This window comes from Myotis yumanensis, unplaced genomic scaffold (genome assembly GCF_028538775.1).
Source record: "Myotis yumanensis isolate MYYU_CA2020_CCGP unplaced genomic scaffold, mMyoYum1.0.hap1 SCAF_5, whole genome shotgun sequence".
In the NCBI taxonomy this organism is placed as follows: Eukaryota; Metazoa; Chordata; class Mammalia; order Chiroptera; family Vespertilionidae; genus Myotis; species Myotis yumanensis.
This window is the reverse complement of record NW_027223756.1, coordinates 78,265,174-78,288,899: the sequence shown is the minus strand read 5'-3', so window position 1 is coordinate 78,288,899 and position 23,726 is coordinate 78,265,174. Positions and strand designations below refer to the sequence as shown.

The window sequence follows — 23,726 nt, the reverse complement described above, 5'->3', positions numbered from 1 at the left end:
AGTGTTCAAGAAACATCTGTGGGCTGACTGAATGAATGTGGGAATCAAGAGACACAGGCACCTGCTCTTCCCGAGAAAGAACACTTCATTTCCTCAAATTCTGGATGGAGCAGATGAAATCTTGGCTATGGGAACTTCAGACCTGCCTTCTTGGATTATCTCCTCCTGCATCTCCCAACTCTAAATCTGAATTTTTCTCTAGCCCAGGAACTCAGTGGGGCCAGATGCACTTGGTCTTTATTGACGCGAAAGGGCAAATAAGGAGGACTCAGTCCTTTAGCAAGTAAAACTTTTATTAAATAAACTTTCAGTTTTTCCAGACCAAAGAGAGGTGTTTTGGACATAAAGATGATGCTCGTAGCTTCTCACCTGAAACACACCACAGTGACAAGGACCTCTCCAGCCACAACATTGGTCAGCCCAGAGGTTCTTCTAAGTCCTTTTCTTGCCTTGTTTGTGTGTGTGTGTGTGTGTGTGTGTGTGTGTGTGTGTGTGTCGGTTTGTTTCCAAAAGTTGGTTTGCAAGTTGAAACTTCATGAAATTACTAGTAGCAGAAATAAAGTACATTGTACAAATCATGTAGATCTTCAGTGTGGAGTATAAAAATGGTATTTACAGCCAGTAAACATGGATCAGGACACACACCACTGCACGCCAGGCCTGGCGGGAGCTTGGTGGGCACCGGAGACGCAGATGAGGCCCCCTCTCGGCCCCTGAGCACACGCTTGCACACGCAGACGCACGGGATACAGGCACACTAGAGAATGTCTTGGAACAATTATCAAACTCTGGAATATCGAAACAAGTTGGTCCGAAGATTTTTTTTTTCTTTTCCCTTTTTTTTTTTTTTTTTTTTTTTTTACTATGTGTTTTTCTTTTCTTTTTTTCTGGGTTGGTCAACACATTTTGGTAGAAACAAAAGGGAATGCTGTGGGTTTTTCTTTTTTTCCAAAAATTCTTTTTCTTGAGCTTATTAAGTTCTCTGGTACCTCGTTTGGCAATAGGCTCCACTGGACGACCAAACGAACTTGACTCTGTGCTTCAAGGTGGGTTTTCATGGTTTGGGTAGGTATAGAGAGGCACCCCACAGGATCTCCCTCCCAGCCCCAGCTAGGAAACAAAAATCCATTGTTTGATTCCCCCCACCCCCATTTTTCTTCTCTTTTCTCTTTTCTTCTTTGTACCTGCTCAGAAAGATCAACGTTAAAAAAAAATTCTTTGAAGAGGTATCTTCGGCAAAGGGGTGCTTGGCCAGTGCAGGTTGGGCTTGTCCAACGAGCGTGGCAATCTTGGTTATGAGACCGTGAATTCCAGGCTGGTGATCCGAAGGCAGGGAGGGCTGGCTGCCTGCCCTTGGGAGGGGTAGGAGGAGAGGGGCTCCCACCGGCCCCATCTACCCCTGACGGAAAGCTAAGGGCTATTGGTCACATGAGTAAGGCTATGACTGGGGGGAAAGGGCTGGGGGAGGCCAGGGGCTCTCTTTTGTGCTGGGGAAGGCAGGGCCCTGGGAAAAGGGAGGGAAGTTCGGGGTCCCGGAAGCTGCAGCTAGGACCAGGGACACTCAAGCCGGCTGAGCCCATAGGCCCGAGAGAATCGTCGGTGGCAGCGGCCAAAAGTCCTGGAGGTATATCGGTTGGCTGATGACTCCCAGTGCTTCTCTGGCACCCTGGTCTGACGATACAGCCGGGAGGTGAGGAGACACGGGGCTGTCCGGCCAGCCTCAGCCCTTCTTATGTCCCTGCTGAGTGACCAGCCTAGGGTCACCTTCTCTTGGGTGGAAGGAAGTCAGAAAAGTTTGGTCCCATGATCTACACTCAAAAAATATATATACTGTCTATAGCTCTCTCTATATATATGCATATATATATATAGAAAAAGTGGTGATTTAGTTTGGGGAAGCCACCAAGGTTGTGGGGGGTGAGGAGCCAGGAAATCTCCCAGGAGGAAGTGGTGAGCTCCTCAGCCCCCTGCCCTCTCCGGCAGCGCTTCACATTTTGGGAAGGGGGCTCAGGGGAGACAGGAGAGGAGAGGGAGGGCTGGTGTCCAAACTCGGTTGTAATTTACGGAAAAGTCCTGGATCAGTTGGAAGCGGGGAAACCCTCCTGGGATGGAAGGCCCCTCACCTGGTGGAGAAGGGAGGGCGTTAGGGAGCTCTGAGCCGGGCACAAAGGCAAAGGACCTCCCCTCCCACCCACCCCCTTGCCCTGGCCAGGCTGGGGTCTATAACCCCAAGATTCCTAATCTTTTCAGAAAGAGTCCATTTTGGAGTTTGGAGGCTGACAAACCTGGCATGGAACAGAGTTAGGGTAACCAAGTGCGTGTCCTTATCTGGCAACTTGGGACAAATAGTCCTGTTCATTTGTGTCTCCTCTCCCCTGCTGCCTGCCACTGGAGCACCAGGAAGGCAGTTTCTCCCCTCCCCCCCCGCCCACCCCCAAGTTTCTGTTCATGCGAAGCTGTGTCCCCAAACACTGGAAACAGTGCCTAGCACATAGTAGGTGCTCAGGAAAGATGTGCTATCCCAGCATGTTAAAAGTGTGTGGGTTGCCTGTGAGTTGGTTTCCAAACGTGGCAGGTTTCCAAATGTGAGCTCCAAGATGCAGGACTCTGACTGCACACCCTCAAATCTGTGGGTGCTGACCTGACAGGGTCTGAAAGTTACCACCATCCCCTGACTGAGCACCTACTTTACGCCAGACCCCAGGCAAGGCTTTCTGATGACAGCAATGGTGATTAAAAAAGAAAAAGAAAAAAAGGAATTATCAAGAATTTACAGGTGGTGGATCCCGGGCTCAACGGGGAAAACACTGCATCCCCTGTGTGAGTCCTCCCTACTGCCTGTAGGGGAGGTGTATTTATGAGCCCATTTCACAGATGAGGCTCATGGAAGCTTGAGGTCAGTAGTTAGTTTCCTCATTGATCCCTTAGGCTCACTATTCATTCCCTAAAAAAGGTAATGAGTTGATAAAATTGTTTGCTCTGATGTCAAATCAAAATACACTCTTGGGGATTTGTTTGGGGGGACATTTTTCTGGCATGGGGGGCGGGGCAAAATCCCACCTTCCCATCAACCCATTGGGTATGAACTATACCAAATAGAGGAGCTGAGAGAGGGGCCCAGCTGGGAGTCATAGGACAGGAGAGAAGCCCATCCCCACAACATTCCCCACCCCATTCCCAACCTGGCCCCTCAGGCAAATTTCTATTTATCCTTCAAAGCGTTCTCCAGGAAGGATTCCGAACCACCCTTGGTGAGCACTGGCTTCCCCCACCTCCCCAACCCAATCCTACCCTCCCACGACAGGGATTGGGAGTGTCTTCATCCAGCTCCGTCCCTTACAATCCAACCTGGGGGCCCCTAAGCAACCTCACCCGCCCTGGCCCCATTCCCACCCCCAGGCCGGGAGAGGGTTTGGGGAATAGGGAGGGTGCAGAAAACACGGGGCAGGGTTGGGGCGGGTGGGGCCGCCAGGCGGCTCACCTGGGCCAAGCCCACAGCCTCCGGGCGGCTGTGGGCGTGGTCAGTAGGGGTGTCCCGGATCTTTGGGCCGCTTCAGCTGCACTTTCAGCCTCTTCATGCCAATCTGAAAGCCATTCATGGCCTGGATGGCAGTCTGCGCGCTGGCTGGGTTGTCAAAGCTCACGAAGCCTGCAGAGACCGGGGTGGACCCGCGATGGTGGGCAACGTGGGCGTCTTCCACTCGGCTTCCTGGCTCGTGGGGTCCTAGGGGCGGGGTGTGCGCTCGCAGGGGCAGGCAGCCGGCGGCGGCGGCGGGGGTGGCAGGGCTTGCCAGAGGACACACAGCACCCCTGGCCTGGACTGCGTGCCTCTGGGGATGGGGCCCTCATTCCTTACCTGGGGTTTGCTCTGCGGAGACTTCCTATGTGGAGTTGGGGACAGGTGGGACCTACCTCTGGGGGTCCAGGTCCTCCCTCCCACCAGGATGCCTGCCTCCTCTGGGCCCTGATGCCAGCTAGCCCTTTGCCTCCTCTGAGACCTCTATTCATCTGCGATCTTGTCTGTCCTTATGACTGTGTGTGTGCTTCTTTGTCTTGTCTCTTTTTCCATCTCTCCCTCCTTCTCTCTCTCTGTCTCTGTCAGTCTCTCTACTCCGAGTTTCCCCCAAGACCATCAGAAATACTGAAGCCTCCCCCTCCTCAAACTGCCACCAGCCAAAACTCCTCCACCTGCCAGCTCAAGGCGCCTGGCCCTACTCCGGCCCCTTACTTCTTGGTCATCACAGGGACCATGTGCAGCCCAGAGGCCAGGGACCCTCCAGGGGGAGGGAACCACACAAGCATTTGGAGATGAGGTCACCTGAGCTCTGTGTGAAAGGCCAAGTGGGAGGTCAGGCAGAGAGATTGGGGCTCAGGGTTGAAGGGTTGCTGAGGCCCATGGGGAGCCACGGGGGAATTTAGAGTTGAGGGATTAACATCATTGTATTTATCTCCATTAAGTCCGCTCATTATATAGATGAGAAAACTGAGGCTCAGAGAATGCATATGACCCCCCTGATGGTTGAAAGTGATTGGGTAGGTTTTCCTCCTGAAATTTCCTCTTGCTTCTGGACGCAGGTTACAGAAAAGGGGGCTTGGGCACTAGTGGGAGTTCCGTACTTGCTGTGTGACTTCAAGTGTGTCACCTGACCATTTCGTTCCTCTCTTTTCTCCCTCAGTAAATTGGGACAATCCTTCCCTTTTATGGTTGGATACTGAGTATATACAGAAGGCACTTAACAGTCAAGAATTAGCTCTTCAAAGAGGACGGGGTGGGGTTACCAGTCCAGATTTTGTAGTCAAACAGACTAGTTCTAATCTAGGTTCTGCCTCTTTGCAGCTGTGTGATTTGAACAAGTGTCAGTGCCTCTCTGAGCCCTAATTTCCCCTGTTTCTGGAGACAAAGATGATCTGTCCCTGTCCCCCACCTGCCCTTACCTCCTCCCTCTCTCCCCATCATTCACTCTGTTCCATCCACACAGGCCTCCTCACTGTTCCTCCAACACACATGGCCCAGCCCCGGGGCCTTTGCACATGCTGTTGCCTCTTCCTAGAACACTCTTCCTACAGATTTCCCCATGCTGGCTCATCACCAGTAAGCTCTATCTTTCTTCATACTATTTATAATTCCCTGGCCTATATCCTATGATTCCTTATTTCCATCTCCTCCCCCTAAATCTGTGCTTTCTAATTTGGTAGCCACTGGCTCTTGTGGTTATTTTAATTTAAATTAAATACAATTAAACATTTAATCCTTTGGTCACACTGGGCACATTTCAAGTACTTGGTAGTCACAGGGGCTGATGGCTCAGACAGACTGCATGTAGAACATTCCATCAGCAAAGGAAGCTCTGTCGGATGGTGCAGGAGGGCTGTGAGCTTTCTCAGGGTAGGGCTTTGTAGGCCTCCTTCACTGCTATGTGCCCAGTGCCAAGCACAGAACCTGGCACACAGCAGGGACACAATGTATGTATTTATTGAATGAATGAATGAACAAGTGAGTCTTAGAAAGAATGCATGGCAAGTGTCCAGCAAACAGTAGGTGCTTAGTAAGTGTTCACTCTGATTATGAATGCGATTCTTTTTTTAAAAAATGCGATTCTTTTGGACCAGGCTTGTCTCAGGGATGACCAACCTCTCCCACCCCACCCCCATCCCCTGTTCCAGGGCCAGGGGAGTGGGACAGGCTGGCCAGCAGGAAGGGGCACCCTCCACAGGTACTCACCAAAACATTTGCTCTGGTTGGTGGCCCGATCCATAAACACCTTGGAGGAGATGATATTGCCGAAGGGCAGGAACATCTGCGTCAGCTCCGTGTCTCCAAACTCCTGGGGGAGGTGGTAGATAAACAGGTTACAGCCTTCGGGACCTGCAGGTAGGGGAGAGAAAGACATAAAGCCCCCAAGGAGAGGAGGCGGAGCCCCTCCCAGGGGAGGGGCGGGTCTGGACCCACATCTGGGCACCTCCAGCTGTCAGGAGAGAGGTGCCCCATGATACCCAGAAAGAAGGGATGTGAAATGGGGGGTAAGGAGATAGGGCATCCTGGTCCCTGCTCTATAATCCTACACACAGATACTCCAAACCTCTGATAGTCCTCAGGCCCCAGATAATTTACGAAATTCAGATGATTCTTACCCCTGTGCCCAAACCAAGATAAATAACAGGAATTCCAAAATCCAGGAAAATCCCTAAACCTCAAACTCCAGATTATTTACAAAAGTCAGGTTAACTAGGTGTAGATATATGAAACTATTATCTATCTTTTCAATTATTCTGTAAGTCTAAAACTGGTGCTAAAATAAAATGATGGTGTGGTTTTTTTAAAGTACGATGATTGCCCTGGCCAGTGTGGCTCAGTTGGTTGGAACATCATGCTGTGCACTGGAAGGTCTCAGGTTCAATTCCTGGTCAGGGACCTTGATTGGGGTTCGTACAGGAGGCAACTGATTGATGTATCTCTCACATCCATGTTTCTCTCTCTCTCTCTCTCCCTTCCTCTAAAATCAATTTTAAAAAATAGTAATAGCCCCAGCGGGTTTAGCTCAGTGGATAGAACATCAGCCCTTGGAATGAAGGGTCCTGGGTTTGATTCTGGTCAAGGGCATGTACCTTGGTTGCAGGCTCGATCCCTGGCCCCAGTCAGGTCACATGCAGGAGGCAGCCACTGGATGTGTCTCTCTCACATCAATGTTTCTCTCTCTCTGTCTCTCCTCCTCTCTTCTACTCTCTCTAAAAATCAATGGAAAAAATATCCTCCGGTGAGGATTAACAAAAGAAAACAAAAAAAGCAATAAAAGGCTGATGATCACAGAATAAAACAAGAAAAGTATTCTCTGACCCAAAACCCAAATATCCAGGTATATTTTCCAAAAGCCTTGGATAATTCTCCTAACTTTGGATAATTTCCAAAACTCAGATGATGCAAAAATAAAATCAAGTAAACTAAAGAGAACTCTCCAGTCCTGAATCCCAGATATCCTGAAACCACAAATAATTTTTAAATATATTTTTATAGATTTTAGAGAGGAAGGGAGAGGTAGAGAGAGATTGGAACATCATTAATTAGAGAGAATCATTGATCAGCTGCCTCCTGCATGCCCCACACTGGGGATTGAGCCTGCAACCCAGGCATATGCCTGACTGGGAATCTAACCTCGACCTGGTTCTTAGGCTGACGCTCAACACTGACCTACACTGGCTGGGCTCCCACAAATAATTTTAAAATGGTAGACTATACCAACCAGAAATATTTTAATTAATTAATTTATTTATTTTTGTTAATCCTTGCCTAAGGATTTTTCCATTGATTTTTAGAGAGAGTGGAAGGTAGGGAAGAGGGGAAAGAGAGAGAGAGAGAGAAACATTGATATGAGAGACACATTGATTGGTTGCCTCCCACACAAGGCCAGACCAGGGCCTGGGATTGACTTGCAAACCCAGGTATGTGCCCTTGACTGGGAATCTAACCAGAGACCCTTTGGTGCGTGGACGGACACTCTACCACTGAGCCACACTGGCCAGGGCAGAAATATTTTTTTAAAAACATGGCTAACCCATGCCATGGCCGGTTTGGGTCAGTGGATAGAGCATCGGCCTGTGAACTCAAGGGTCCCAGGTTCGATTCCGGTCAAGGGCATGTACCTTGGTTGCGGGCACATCCCCAGTGGGGAGTGTGCAGGAGGCGGCTGATCGATGTTTCTCTCTCATCGATGTTTCTAACTTTCTTTTTTTTTTATATATATATATTTTATTGATTTTTCACAGAGAGGAAGGGAGAGAGATAGAGAGTTAGAAACATCGACCAGCTGCCTCCTGCACATCTCCCACTGGGGATGTGCCTGCAACCCAGGTACATGCCCTTGACCGGAATCGAACCTAGGACCTTTCAGTCCGCAGGCCGACGCTCTATCCACTGAGCCAAACCGGTCTCGGCGATGTTTCTAACTTTCTATCCTCTCCCTTCCTCTCTGTAAAAATCAATAAAATATATTAAAAAAAAAATAAAAACATGGCTAACCCTCAAAATCATCCTTTCCCCATATAATCCCCAATGCATGGTTTATACACAAACTATAAATAATACCATTTAAAAACTCGATTAACTTGGGGTGGTGAACACAATACAATACACAGATGATGTTTCATAGAATTGTTCACCTGAAATCTATATAATTTTATTAACCAATGTCACCCCAATAAATTCAATAAAAAAGAAAATAAATAAAAATCTGATTATCTGAAGCCAAACTTGCTCCCATGCTCCCCAAAACAAAGGTAGTGATCAAACTACCAAGAATTGCTTTTACCCTAGCAATGAATATTTCCCACCTCAGAAAATACAAAATCCAAGACCACACAATCACATCCACCCCCTACCTTTCTGATTAGAACCACGGTTCTCCTACAATGCTTGTTTTTATTTATTTATTGTTTGCATTTTTATTTATTATTATCTAAATCTTTATTGTTGAAAGTGTTACATATGTCCCCTTTTGTCCCCCACCATTCCCCCACCCCCTCCAGCCCACTCCCACCCCCCACCCCAGGCCCTCACCACCCCATTGTCTGCGCCCATGGTTTATGCATATATGCATACAAGGTCTTTGGTTGTATAAAATGCAAGTGTGTTCCAATGTGACTGATATGTTACGGAACAATTATGCGCATAACACAAATTCTGTGTTTGCTTATAGGCTCTCTCGTCGCCAGGAAACACTAGGCGAATGCAGAAACCCGGGCCCAGATGAACCAAGCCTCATGAGAAAACAAAGTTCGAGCTCGCACACAGGCTCTACCACCCACCAACTTCCTCCGCTCCCCAAGCGTGTGAGGAGCCACACCTGTCCCCCTCTGAGGCTAGCCTGTCTCATTTCCGTCAACCCTGTTTCCACTCGTTCACTGCCCCTCACATGCAGCGGCCCTTCCCAGGCCACTTCCACGTGCACATTTCGGCTCTTTTCCAAGATAAAGTGCCACCACATTGTAGTACCATGTATTTTTGGCCATCTGACATTGATACAACTGTGTTATCGGTTTATTGGGGTCCTATCTTTGTTTATTGACATGTCTGCGGACCAGGCTCCCTTGCCTTGGGGAGTGACCTGGCTCTCCTGGGTGGCAGCCTTCCCCAGCCTCCCCGCCCCCCCAGCACCCGCTGGATGAACCAAAGGGTCTCCCCGGTGCCGAGCGGCCACTGCAGACTCGCACCTCCCGGCACCAACAGTCGCCTGTGTTAGAGATGAGGAACTGAGGCCCAGGGTGGTGAGGTACCTTCCTTTTGTCACCAGTCAGAACCGGGTGGATCTGAATTCCGGTTGTCCGAGTCCAGAACCTAACTCTGGCACCGTCGACTTTACTGGGAGGCTCCAGTTTAGCCGAAATACCGCACTCCCTCTTCCCAACTTCACAAAGAGCTTCCTCTCCAAAAATTCAGAGAATCATTCAGGTTTGGAGAGGGCACCTCTATGCCTACGGGGTCGAGCTAGCATGGTTAGGAGAGGGGGAGTCAGTGGCCCTCCCAAACTCCCAGGGACGGCACAGGACTTGAACCCCGGCATCTCCGTCCCCTGGGCCGAGCTCTCAGTCTCGCGGTTCCCCGAGGCCTGGCCAGGGGTGGGTCCTGCAGGCGATGGGGGCGGTCAGAGGGCGGGGCTGGCGCCCGCAGGAGGTCGCGGCCCCCTCACCTTCTCGCTGCTGCTGCTGCTGCAGGAGCGGCGGCGGCTGCGGGATGCTGTGCGCGATGGGCGCGATGGCCGCGGTGGGGTACATGGCTGTGGAGACCCGGAGCGGAAGCCGCGTGAGGCCGGCGGGCGCCCGGCGCGAGCGGGGCGGCTAGTTCTAGGGACGGGGCCTAGGCTGAGGGCGGGGCCAATAGTGGGTCTTGGGAAGGAGGAGGGGCGGGGCCACAACGAAGAGCCGGCCTAGGGGTGGGGCCCAGGCAACAGAGCAGCCCGGACTTGAGAGGCGGGGACACGGGTTAGGGGCGGGGCCAAGGCCGACCTTAGGCAGGATCTGAGGGGCGGGACCAGCAGGGCAAAGAGCTGGGATTGGGCCACGGCCAGAAGTAGGAAGAAAGATTAAAGAAAGAAAGAGGAAGGGCCGAGCCCTGGGGGCGGGGCTTCTATGGGGCGGGCTTCCTGCGGGGCAGGCCGGCGTGCCTCCCTACCTGTGTACTGCTGGACTCCGGAGAAGGCAGGATGGAGGGTCTCAGCCATGGTCGGGCTCTGAGCTGCGGGCAGACGGAGGGGCTGAGTGGGGCGGGAGCAACATAGGACTTCTACCCATCCCCAATTCTTAAGCGAGGAAAAGAGAGCAACAGACATCCGCCCCAGCTTCACCTCTGCGTGAACAGTGTACAGGTATGCTTCCCATTTTACAGGTGGAGAAACTGAGGCTCAAAGAGGTGAAGTAACTGGCACAGGGCCACTTAGATCGGAAATGGCAGAAGCCGAACTGGAATCCAGGTTTCTGGGACTCCAGAGAGGTTGACACATGACTCCCATCTCTCTCTCTCCCTATCCTGGCCCCCTCGCTCCTTCCTTTTATTCTCTGTGTTCTCCAGGACTCTGCTCCAGACCACCACTCATCCCTATCACTTCCTCTCTCTCACTCCCTACACCTCATTGGCAGTCACCCCATGGTCCCCTATGTGGCTATGACCTTCCCAATGGCCCTAGTGGAGGAGTTAAGAGAGGTGAGAGTTTGTCCAGGCCACCAGAGCTGGTGAATCGAGAAAATTCGGCCAAAAGATTCCGTTTGAATGGAGAGAGATAGCTAGAGGATGGAACAGTGTGTGTGTGGGGTGTGTGTGTGTGACTGTAAAGGGGTTGCATAAATGAATTACTTTGTAAAGCTGGAACAGTTCTGTATCTTGATTGTGGTGGTGGTTACATGAATCTATACCTGTGATAAAATGGTATAGAAACACACACACACAAGTGCATGTAAAAAGCAGTGAAATCTGAATAAGGTCTCCTACTCCAGTTGAGTTCACTGTACACACCAATGTCAGTTTCCTGGTTTTGACAATGTCCCTGTGATTATCTATGACATTAGCATTGGAGGAAGCTGGGTGAGGGGTACACAGGACTTCTGTGTATTATTTTGGTAACTCCCTGTTAGCCTCAATCATTTCAAAATCAAAATAAATCCTCTTTAATGGTGTAAACACAGATGACTTACTTCACTTCAGCAAGGCGTTGGAACATGTTTGCCTTGAAATCATGGTATAGTGGGAAAGGTGGGACCTCTGCTTCATGAGGGCAGAGCCCAGCTCAAATCAGTGCATGGGCAATACTGAGTGAATGAATGAGTGAATGAATGAATGAATCCTGGTACTGATATCTTTCCAAATAGTAACAATTAATAATTAAGATTGATGGTGCCATTCTTAGTACTAGGTGATGTGTTAATCATTTTTTCATACTGATTTCATTGTCAATGCAACCTCATGAGGTGACTGATGTTATCTGCCCCATTTCACAGATGAGCAAATTGAAACTCAGAGACTTAAAGGCATCACCCAAGGGCCACCAAATCTGAATATGAACCCAGAAATGTCTGGGTGCAAATTTCCTATGTTTAACCTTTTTCTCTGTGCCCCCAGCACACATCTGCTCAGCTGAGACTCCCATTGTTCTGCCTCTCTGTTCCATGGGGCATCAAGACACAGGAAATTATGCTTGTCCTAGAGACACCGTCCTGCCCCCTCATGCTCTCCTAGGCCCTGGGGAACCACCCAAGTTACCTGGGTAGGGCATGAGGCCATTGGCATATACAGTCTCTAGGGCAGGGTGCCCGCCAGGGAAGGGCACGACACCTGCAAAGCTGTTGGTGATGGGAGCCATGAGGCCGGGCACGGCGGCAGTGCTGAGCAGTGGGGGCGAGTGCAGTCCTGCAGAGCAGAAAAACATCATGAGGAGCCTGGGCCTGGTTCTGGCCCTGCCCACCCGTCCTTGGGCCTCTGGCGGACTCTCACCAGAGGCAGGGGCGATGGGTGTGGCAGGCAGCCCATTAAGGCTGACGGCGCCGATCTGCTGGATGTGGCAGGGTGAGAAGGCCACGCCAGGGCTCAGGTAGCTGCCTGAGGTGGACAGGACCGTTGTCTGCTGCTGCATGAGCTGGGGGTGGAGAGGGAGTCAAGATGCACAGTCAGGGTGGCACCTGCCCTGAGGTCATAGGTCCCAGGGGGAGGCCTGGTCCTCCAGTAGCTAGGGGGGTCAGGCTGGATATCTTGGCTTAGGCCAGGGTCAGGGATCAGTCAGGAAATGGGGCTCAGCCTTAGATCAGGGCTCACAGGAATCATGGCTAATCCAGGGATCTAGGTTCAGTCAAGAATGTGGTCTTGATCTGGGATCAGGGATCAGCCAACACTTAACTCAGCCAACACTTAACTCAACACTTAACTGAGACTTAGAGGCTCAGTCTGGGTTTGGTCTCTGTTCAGGGTTGAAGCTTGACCTGAATTATTTGGGGGCTGAACATGGGGTCATGTCAGTCCAAGTAGAAGTTCAGCTTGGGCTCAGGGCTCAGTTTATGGCTGGGGGCTCAGCTAGGTGTGGGGGTTGGGAATCAGCCTGGATTTGTGGGCTCAGCCATGGCCATAATAGGACCCTGAGTCAGAGAGACTAGGCAAGAGACAGAAAGATGGGCAGAGAGCCTGGCCGGTGTGGCCCAGTGGTTGAGCATCGACCTAGGAATCAGGAGGTTGCAGGTTCGATCCCCAGTAGGGGGCATGCAGTAGGCAGCCAATTAATGATTCTCATCATTGATGTTTCTATCTCTCTCTCCCTCTCCCTTTCTCTCTGAAATCAATAAAAATATATTTAAAATAAAAAAATAAAGTAAAGATGGGCAGAGAGGCCAAACCCCTCAACAGAGACTTATATGGAGAGAGAGACTGAGCTGGATCCACAGAGTAGTCTTGGAAGTCCCACTGGAGACAAAAGCCTGTTTGCTGGGGTCACTCACGGCCTGCGCATAGGCACTGTAGGGGCTGAAGGGCAGGGTGAAGGACGGTGTCAGGATGCCCAGCTGGCCCACCATCTGCTGCATGCGCCGTAGTGTTCGCTCCTTGTCTGTGTCGGCAAACTTGACCACCAGGCTGGAGGAGGCACCCTGCAGGAGCAGCCACAAGCAGGAAGGAAAAAAAGGAGGGAGGTAACCAGAAATCTGGGGTCCCCAGAACCACACCAGCTCTGGTGAGGGCTACAGAGAGCAACAGCTGTTGGCCCTGTCCACAAGCTCCTGCTGCAGACTTTGGGCACCACAGCGAGACAACCCGAAGATCAGAGTCCTGGGTCTTGCACTTGATGATGCAACCACCCCGCACGCTGGTGAGGCATCTGGGCCCAGGGGGCTGTGTCTGGGGTACAGTGGAGGACCCTGACTCTCAAGCACACTCCCCCAAACAGGAGGAGCCCTGGCCAGCGTGACTCAGTTGGTTGGATGTTGTCCCATGTACCAAAAGGTTTCTGGTTCGATTCCTATTGGGGCACATGCATGGGTTACAGGCTCCCTGGTAGGGGGCGTGCAGGAGATAGCCAATCAGTGTTTCTCTCTTTCTCTAAAAATCAATAACAAATCTTAACACACACACACACACACACACACACACAGAAGGAGAATCCACCTGCTGGAAAGGAACATGGCGGCCTGGGTGGAGGACCCTACAGTTGTCACCTACACCTGAGAACGGGTGAGAATCCGGTCACCAGAGAGGAATGGGGCACAGATGGATAACTCTGCACAGATGGATAACAGGCACCTTGCACCTGAGAACAGGTTAGATTCCCACCATCAGAGAGGGTGGCATGCCCCCTTTGACAGAGAGCTCACTCCCTGTTATGCCTGCCAGCCCATCGCTGGACAGCTCTGAGTAGGAGGACGCCTGACCTGGTGATGAGCTACATCCTGCCTGTCCAGGGAGTAAACTGGTGCCTGCTCTTCTGAGACTGCCCTGCACTCCACACCCATTTTCAAGAACTGAGAGGCAAGTTGGTTCTCCAAGGCTGTCTTCCCCATGCAGATTTAGACACTTACATACAGTGAAGATGGTTCCCAGAGCCTCCTTCCTGGGGGCCAGGGCCACCCCAGTGACCGGGTGGTCCTTCCCAGCCTCACACCACTGCTGACCCACAAGTTCCTGGCTCCAGTCTTGCCTCTGCTCACCCCTACTCTGGCCCCAAAGAGACATTTCCAACTAAACCGGACATCTTCCCTTCCCTGTCGAACCCCTCTGTGGCTCCCCATGGCCATAGGAGGAATCTGTGCGCCTCAGCCTTGAACTGCAGGCCCCTCTAGCCCATCCTCCCCAGCTCCTCTGGGGCCCCCTATGCCGATCCTGCCTTTGGTTTTGTCACTCCCCACACCCTCATGTCCCCCCGCTGGCCTCGGCAAATCCCATCCACCCTCAGGTCTCACCCCTCCTGTATACTCACACACATATACACGTGCTCTCACACACATCCACTCGCCACGTACGCTCACAGTCATGCACAGCACTCACATATACATGCTCACCATGCATACTCACACATACTTGCACAATGCATTCACATACACATGCACAAAATCCCATATGTACATACCTAAGTATATACAGTCACTATGCACACAATCATATGCCATCACGCACACATACACACATGTACTCATCCACACACATATTCACAAACCCTCCCACACACACCTACAGAGGCACATGCATGTACTTGTTCCCCCCACATCACCTGGGCATACTCATGCACTCAACATGCTTGCACACATGTACTCACACAGACATGCATGCATTCTCACATGCTCTCTTAGACACACACACACACATGCAGCCACACACTGGCAGTACATTCTTTCACACACATACATTCCCACATATGTACAATCACACAGACACATACACCCATTCACACCATCATCAGAACTGCCCCCTTTTCCACCTATGCCCACTATGAGGAAGAACCAAGGACTACCAGGTGGCTGGGATGGTAGGAACAGGGCCCCCTTACCCCTTTCCCATGCCCACCACCTTGGCCTAGGGCAGCTCCTACTCACCGGCATGGTCTGGCTGCCATGGAGGGCGTGGATTGCCGCCTGAGCCTCCGTGTGGGAGGAGAACTTCACGAAGGCACAGCCTGCTCCAAGAGAAGAACAGGGAAGAGGCAATGGGGTATTTCTGGGTAGGCAGGACCACCGAAGCGGGGGGCTGGGGACCCTGGATGGCCAGTCAGCATCAGACACATGCAGCCAGCAACTCAGACAGAGAGCCAGCCAGCCATTTGCTCAGACAGAGAGCTGGACAATGAAGGATGAGACAGTAAGAGAAGCACACAGCCAGCCATGGAGTTAGACAGTCAGCCAATCGGCCATCCATTTAGTCAGAAAGCCAGCCAGCCAGATAGCTGTTTGTCAAACCCACAATCAAGTGATGGGGACAGGCTTAGAGAACACCCACCAGCTACCAACACTAGGAGATCCAGAGTTGTAATCAGATGTGCAGAATTAAAGTGACAAACCATGAGGCACGGATGCAGAGAGATATGGTCCTGTGCACACCCAGGCAGAAATGCACTCAGACCCAGATGGATCGATGCATGTGACCAGAGTTGGAGAAATGGGGATAAGTCACCATACAAAGGCAGACCCAGCCGATCAATCACATGAGCAGAATCGGGTGGACAGACAGCCAGAAACCACCTGACACACGAAGACCCATACAGAAGTGGTCATTTGGATACCCGGCAGGAAGAGTCAGAGACAGAGGTGCAGGAGGAGTGATACTCAGCCCTAGTCACATACAGTCACATGGGCAGACAAGAAAACATGTCTGTGGAGGTCATTAAACAATCATTCCTAGAAGGTGCAGCCATATAGGAACGGGGGAGTACCTACACAGAACACAGGCAAATCCCGGTGGAAACAGTCCCATGGACAGTCAGGTGGAGACAGGCATCCCCAGATGGACAGCTAGTAGGACCAGACTCCACCCACCCGCCCAAGCAGCTGGCCCCGCCCACCCTCGGGCCCCGCCCCGGGATCCAACCCCGCCCGCCTCGGGCGCCGCCCTGCCCCCCTGTGTCCCCAGCCCTGCCCCCAGGGGCAGCTCCAGCTCGGGCCTGTCACCTTTGCTGCTGCCATCAGGCCCCCGGAGCACCGTGCACTCGTCTATGACCCCGAAGGGCTGGAACAGCCGCAGCACGTCCTCCTCTGATTGCTGCTTGTTCAGCATCCCCACAAACAGCTTCCGGTCCCCTGTGGGCGGAGACACCACTCAGACAAGTCCTGGCTTGAAAGCCTCCGGGAATTTCTCCCCCGGGCCCTCCAGTTCTACGCGCGCCAAGGAGGTAACAGCCGGGCGCTGCCCTGCATCTCCCACGTTCCTGCACGATCCCATCTTCATGCCTTTGCTCACGCAGTGCCCCTCCCCTCCGCCCTTACCCCCCGCCCCCCCAGCCGTCTGGAATGTCCTTCCTTCAATCCTTCGGGCGTCTGCACCACTGCTCCCACCTCCCAGTAAAGACGGTCTCTCCCTCCTGTGGTCTCGGAGAGCCCACACAGTACCAGGGTTAGGAACTGCCTGGCCTGGCCTGGACTAGGTCCCTGTCGGGCTCTGCCACCGAGATTCTACAGGGAGGGGTGAGCGCTGAAGGCCTCTGCATCCTCCCCGTGCCCAGCAGAGCTCCCTGCCCAACCTTGCGGGGCTCAGGAGGGACTAGGCAATCAATGTTTGCTGAATGCGTGAGGCAGGTGTGTGCACAGGACCAAGGGCCTGGGCAGCCTGCAGTCCCCAACAGGTGGAGCTGGAGTGGGGGCCTGGCTGGGACCTGCCCAAGGCTAAGGCCAGCCTCTCCTGTGTGAGGCACCCGAGCCCTGCCCCCTGGGGTAGTTGTGCTGCTCCCCTGTAATCAGGGACAGCGGCCGCTTCCTCTCCCCGAGACAGTAAGATGGGTTACTATGGAGACCAGTTTTCTGGCAGCTGTCACTCATTGGGTGGGAGGGAGGGAGACACAGAAGCAGAGAGATTGCAAATCAGGAAGAGAAAGACATATGAGAGTGAAACAGAGATAAGCAAAGAGAGGCACAGAGAGCAGCAGAGAGAGAACCAGAGACAGGAAAGAAAAAGATAAGGAGAGAGACAGAGATATGGTGGGAGAGGGAGCAAGAGAGAGGATACAGAGATGGAGACATGCAAACCCCAGCTCTCCAATCCCTGACCCACACTGGCGGCCTGAAAACAGGCTCCCAGCCCATATTGGCTTCACCAGGCTCTTACACATTTCAAGCTCCAGGGGTCCTAACAGCCCTGTCCCACACTCCATCCCCCGGCTGGCTGTTCTCCCTCAGCCCCCAATCCACCTGAGATGGGGAGGAGGGACAAAAATCTCCAAGAATTTTTGAATCCCTCTGGGGACAGCCAAGCATCCCCCTCCATGGGCACACCTCTGCCACACAGCCCAGCCCCTGCAGACACCAGGCCCCAACCTGCACGCCCACAGGCCCACCTGTTACAGTCAAGCACACACACTTGAACATACATGCCCACGCACAGGCTGGGTGCGCAGCGGTGCACGCACCCCCACTACACCAGCCTCAGAAACACACATGCATATGTGCACATATTTGCACCTGTCTGCACACAGGTGTGCCCAAGTATGCATGCTTATATACCCAAACATACCCACTTGTCCAAACATGCAAACGTTCACACACACACACACATACACACAACCACCAAAATCAATCCAGAGCCCTTCAGGGACCCCATCCCCTCTGTGTCTGAAGATCCCCATTACTGATCTCTGAGAGGAATCAGGTATTTCAAGCTCCAGGGGCAAGTAGCTGCACCTGGCCTGTGGCCCTGTGGTCGGGAAGAGGGGACAGAGGCCCTGCTTCCTGTCTCCACGCCATTAGTGTGTGAACAGGCAGGGCACTACTGCAGCCTTTTGTACAGGAACCTTCCCTTCTTCCCCCATCCCTCCACCAACCCCCAGCCTGGAGGTCACGGAGAGATGACAACTACCTCCACGACTTTCGCTGTCCGCAGGCTTCACCTGGATTGGCCGTGCCATCTGTGGGAAAAGGGGGTGGGAGAGGTCAAGGTCAGCAGCTGGCAGCGTGGGTAGAAACTTTGCCTGAGCTCTGCCAGGCAATCCTGCCTACCTCCCCAGCCTCAGCATCCCACCAACCACCCGGCAGCAACTAACACTCCACTCAGACCAAATAATACATGTTCCCACCCACAGGACTTTGCTCACGCTGTCTGGAAAACTCTTACCTAGCCTTTAAAACCCAGTAACAATATCCCTTCCGCCAGGAAGCCTTCCTGCCTCCCCAAGTGCCATGAACTGTTTACAAAGATATCCCAACTCCGCCAGTCCCTGTATGTGATGTGACTTTGTGGTTCCTCTCCTTGAGAACTGGAGTCTATTTTCCTTTTGTATCTGCACTTGGCCATGTGACTTGCTCTGACCAATGGAAGTGAAGTTGTGGGAGTTCCAACCTTGGCCTCAAGAGACCCTGCAGCTTCCACACTTGAGACGCTGAGATTACCGAGTCATTCCAGGTCATGCTGGGACAAACTATGGGAGCATGGGAGCCCTCATGCACAGAGAGGCCCCACTGACACACAGCACATAGGAGTGAGGCCGTCCTGACCCAGTTTGCCCCAGTCAAGACCCAACTGATTGCAGCTGCGTGAATGACCCCAGGAGAGACCAGCAGAACTCCGCAGCTGACAGGTTGGGATTACCAACCCACAGAATCATGAACAAATAAAATGATTGGGGTGGGCCATAGCTGGTTTGGCTCAGTGGATAGAGCGTTGGCCTATAGATTGAAGGGTCCCAGGTTGGATTCTGTCAGGGACACATCCCTGGGTTGTGGACTCAGTCCCCAATAGGGGGCATGCTGGAGGCAGCTGATCGATGGTTCTCTCTCATCATTGATGTTTCTCTCTCTCTCTCCCTTCCTCTCTGAAATCAATAAAAATACATTTTAAAAAATGATTGGGATGGTTTGTTCTCAGAAGTAGCTGACCAGTATACCAAGACTGCTACTTTTGTCAGCTCCCCAAGCCTTGGTGGGAGCACTGTCACACCTGAGTGGACCAGCCTGGATTCGTTGTTCTGGACTCTTCTATCCCCTGTCCCTGGCCCTGAAAATGATGTTCAACAGAAGAAATCCACCCCCCAGTTCCCACCTGCACACTTACCCAGGCACAGGTATGAGATAAGCTAATGTGAATATTTGACAACAGACTTGAGGGATGTAGGATGGGGGTGGCATTTACTTCTCCGCTGGTCCTAGGACAGAATCCTCCTCCCAACCTGGTATCTCTGGTGAACTCCTACTCATTCTTCAAATCCCAACTCAAAAGCCCCAAGTGGTCAATCCTTCCCCTCTCTGAGTTCCCTCCTCCTCTGCCTCAGGGCAGGACATGTCTAGTGTTGCTCTTCTTCCTCCAGACTGGGGACCACAGCATCACCCCACACAGGGCAGGGTACATGGGAGATTCAGAGGAGCCTGCTGAACTAAGCTGACCGGAAGAAAGGGGTCAACATCCACCAGCATAGAAAGACACCTGGTCCTTCCCCAGCAGGTGTGGGGGCAGCGAGTGCTGGTCCTCGGTCAGACCATCTTGGAGTAGATCCCCACCCGTCCAGAGAAGGTGCTCGATAAATGTCATGTTCTAATCATAGTGCAGCTGCCCGGCAAGCTCGAGAGAGAGGCATGGTTTCACCCCGTTATATAGATGTCAAAGTCAAGGCCCAGAAAAGTTATTTACTATATCCACCAAGGTCACGGTAGGTGAGGTGAGGCACTAGGAGTCCTAGAAGTCAAATTTAGAGATCTTTCCACCCACTCCCATGAGTAGAGACCTCTCTCCAACGTTAAAACCCCTCTCTTCTTCCCTCTGAACTCCTTCCCCTTCTCTCAAGACCCTGTCCCAGCTCTGAACCCCCTCCCTCATTGATCACCCCTTTCCCTGGGTCCCCTCCCTCATTGATCACCCCTTTCCCTGGGTCCCCTCCCCCTGTTGACTCCCCTTCCCCCTCTAGCTTACCTCCCCTTTCTGAGTCCTTTCCTTCTCTCTGCTCCCCCCCATCTGAGCCCCTCCCACTTCGGATGCCTCCCCCTTCTCTCTGAAAGTGTGTCCCAGGCACATATGGGCCTGGCTGCCTCCATGTGAACTCAGCCTTGGGAGCTCCAGAACCAGAGAGGCCTCAGCCTCCCCAATCTAGTGTCCCCAGTTCCGGTAGCCCAACGATCTGCCACCCAGCCACACCCTCAGAGGAAAGGGGGAACAATTCTCCCTTCCCTCACCCACCCCCCCCAACACACACACACACACACACACACACACACACACACACACTGAGCCTTCTCCACCTGGGTACCACACCCTGCTAGCTGGAGGCAGGAGGGGAGATGATTTCAACCAGATGGGACCAGATTCTGGGCTGGGGGCAGACTGAGGTGGTGAAAAGAAATGGGGGGGAAAGGGTGCACCTGAGCATCAGCCTCTTGCTTCCCCACCCCTCCCACCTCACCTCCACTGGCCCTCACCTCTTCCCCCCTCCCAGCACCTTGGGCAGATGAGGATGGGGTTGCCAAGGCAACACTGATTCACCACATGGAAGCTGGCAATTGTTGTTACCATGGAAACTGCCTCTTAGGGGCGAGCCTAGCTCCTGCCTTGCACAAAAGAGATATTTAAATATAATCTTCTAGAGATGGATGAGCCAAGAGAGGGAACAAGGGAGGGGGCCACGAGCAGGGAACCTGCCCCCAACACAGCACCCTCAACCCTCACCCCATTCTCATGGCCTGGGTACCTGCTCACCAACTGCGCCTTCAGCTGTGGCTGCAGAGCCTGGGTCTTCCACCTCCTACTGCAAGGCTCCTTCCCCCTCCAGGGTCAGCTTGGCTGGAGGAGGAGGTCCTGGTCTGCTCCCAGAAGCCAGGTGGGCAGCCCCCTCTTCTCCAGTCCCCCACTCAAAAGCCGAGGCTTGAAGGCCCAGCTATCCGCACCCCACAGCCCCGTACCCCGCCTTACCCACCGGCCTAGAGACTCACACCAGGCTGGCTGGCATCCATGTGCTGTGGCCCGCACTGCCGGCCCTGGGCGCACAGGGGCGCATACGCAGCAAGAAAGCTGAGGCCCAGCGCCTCACTCTCTGAGCCCCACTCCCAGGCAATCTGCCAGCCACTGGCCAGGCCCTGCCCGCCCACTGGAACCCTGAGAAGGTGTGTGTGGGGGGGAGGGGGAGGGGGGGGGGAGCCAGGTCTCCCCATACCCCCACCTCTCCAGTCACCCCTGCCCACCCTTCTGGTTCTGCCCACCTCCTTCCAGCTTCCTCTTTCCATCTGCCCCACCAAGGTCTCTGCGGAGTGCCCTCTCTCCCTCCTCTACCTCTGGCTCCCCAGTGTTGCATCTCTTCCCTCCCCACCCCCTCCCTTCCTCTTTTCATTTATTCAACGACATTCCCAGTGTGCCTCATACTGAGTAATGTTGTGTCCCAGGGAGGACCCCACTTGTCTGGTGGAGGGGAAGACAGAGGCAGATACAGACGCTCCAGACTCATAGGGTCGGGGTAGGGGCAGAGGGCAGATTCAAGGGCTGGAGAGTCGAGAGCAAAGAACAGTGAAGAGCCACAGACTGTGCTGGGGCTGCTCTGAAGACTCAAGAAAATCTGTGTTGGGTTTTGAAGTGAATAGGAGTTGGAGGGAGAGACCTTCTCATGTTGGAGCAATATGTATATCCACTGCCGCATTCATCTCCAAACAACTTTATGAGATGGGAACATTCCCGTTTTGTGGATGGGCAAGTCAGAAAGAGAAAGAAGAAAGTCAGAAGCAGAGGCTCAATCTCCTGCGGGTTTCCTCGGGGTCGTCTGGGGACCCAGCCATGCCTCTGGCCAAGCTCCTGTGGGCTGGGACTCTGGGGGTGTCTGTGTTTGGGGTGGGCACACACGAAGTGGCTGGGGTCCAGTCCTTGCTCTGCACCCCAGCTTTGGCTGAGTGACTTCAAACAAACCATACACCATTGGGAACACAGAACCCCTTAAGTCTGACCCGTGTCTATTACAGAGGAAACTGCGACTGCTGGGGGAAGGGCCTGCAGGAGGAGTCTCCAGTGGTCAGGCGGGGGCCCTGAAGAGCCTCCTGGGTTTGCAAAGTTGTGCCTTTAGAAGATGTGCGGACTCCAGGGGAAGCCCCACCTGGGTTGTTTCTGGGGGTGTGAGAGGAAGGAAGCAAGGTGGACCCCCCACTCTGGGCTGCCCACACCACCATTCCAGCCTCCTCCTCTCCCACTGGGGCCCAGACCAAGCCCCCCTCCACGTCTAGATGCTGCCATGGCTCCCTACTGCCCTTGGGATAGCATTCAGTTCTTCAACCTGGCATTCGAGCCACCTTTGCCACTCAGGCCAGGCATTCCTCCCATGGGGCCCCGGGGGCACTGCTGTTGCACTAACTTGGCTGGAATGCACCTCTCTGCACCCCATTCTCACCTTGAAGAGAACCCCTCAAATCCCACCTCCCCCTGAAGCCTTCCTCTCACTATCTACTGCTTTGGTTGCTTTGCCCAGACCTTGCTTTGATCAAGGCATAACCCCCAACTCTCTCTCTCTCTCTCTCTCTCTCTCTCTCTCTCTCTCTCTCTCTCACACACACACACACACACACACACACACTGCTCCTCTTTGGGGTGAGCTTGTCGGAGCAGGGCTGAGGGTCTCAGTGCCTCCTTATCCAAAAAGACCCAGCACAGAATCCACAAAGAACAGCCAACATGGGACGAGGCAAGACCTATGACTTTCACAGAAAGTAAAACCTAGGTCCTGTCCCCGTGGGCACAGAGCAAGCTGGAGATGTGCTGGGCACAGTGCTCAGCAGGGGAGGTAACCCACGAGTTTGTGCCAGGCCATGTCTACACTGTCCCCCCTTCTTGGGAAGCAAACAGGCTTGGAAAGGCAACACGACTGGCCAGGAGTCCTACAGCTTGTCTTGCCTTGGATGGTCCAGTCATTCATTCAGCATAGATTTACCAAGTTCCCATCGTGTGCTCAGCAACTGGCAATGTGTCACCTCACAGGATCCTCAAAACACTCCTATAGTCCCATTTCACAGGTAAGTAAACAGGCCCGGGAAGGTCAAAGCATTAGATGTTCAGCACCTTGGGGCCCTTTGCTCATTTGCAGGTTTGAATTGTTGCTGAGCCAAGTCATGGGGTGTGGGTGTGGCTCCTGCAAGGGGGGCGCCTCAGAGACTCCTCTGTGCACAGAAAGGGTTTTCAGGAAGGGTTTGGCGGGCGGGGGGGGGGGGGGGACCCACAGCTGAACAGACAAACATCCCTTTCAGAGGTGCTCAGATAAGCAGTAGGGTGGCTACCAGATCTGGGGTGTCCCTTGCCCCCAAGACCTTCATGATGAAAAAGATGGTGTTGCCTTAAACAGTCTGAGAGACAGCAGCTGGCCACACTGGTCTCTGCTGTGGGACCCATTCCACTTCCAGGAACCCCAGCCTAGGGTTTGACAGCCCAGCTGAGATCCTCTGCTGGGCTCTGAGGCACTTGCCCAGCCTGGATTCAGGGTCTTGGGTCCATTCGGGCTCTATTCTGGGATTCTGTTGTATTCAATTCAGGATCCTATTCCAGGACACTGAGATTTGATTAAGCTGTGTCCCCCATGGACCCTACTGGCACACAAGGAAGGAACTGGAAAGGGGGGTCA

General features: G+C 53.0%; 1 protein-coding gene across 4 annotated transcripts in view; it reads right to left on the bottom strand.

The window, feature by feature from the left end:
• Positions 1 to 275: 275 nt before the first annotated feature.
• Positions 276 to 23,726, bottom strand: part of CELF5 (CUGBP Elav-like family member 5) — a 44,199-nt gene continuing 20,748 nt past the window's right edge. For 2 of the 4 annotated variants that reach the window (XM_070415769.1, XM_070415772.1), the window contains exons 3-13: positions 18,011 to 18,062; positions 16,117 to 16,245; positions 15,049 to 15,128; positions 12,967 to 13,113; positions 11,975 to 12,116; positions 11,744 to 11,890; positions 10,163 to 10,225; positions 9,681 to 9,767; positions 5,723 to 5,866; positions 3,482 to 3,649; positions 276 to 2,123 (exon numbers count right to left, since the gene is read on the bottom strand). In XM_070415769.1, the coding sequence (XP_070271870.1) occupies positions 3,522 to 3,649; positions 5,723 to 5,866; positions 9,681 to 9,767; positions 10,163 to 10,225; positions 11,744 to 11,890; positions 11,975 to 12,116; positions 12,967 to 13,113; positions 15,049 to 15,128; positions 16,117 to 16,245; positions 18,011 to 18,062 (1,119 nt within the window). In that variant the 3' untranslated portion in view covers positions 276 to 2,123; positions 3,482 to 3,521. Of the gene's footprint in view, positions 2,124 to 3,481; positions 3,650 to 5,722; positions 5,867 to 9,680; positions 9,768 to 10,162; positions 10,226 to 11,743; positions 11,891 to 11,974; positions 12,117 to 12,966; positions 13,114 to 15,048; positions 15,129 to 16,116; positions 16,246 to 18,010; positions 18,063 to 23,726 lie in introns of those variants that run through there. The other 2 variants (XM_070415770.1, XM_070415771.1) reach the window with 2 other exon arrangements.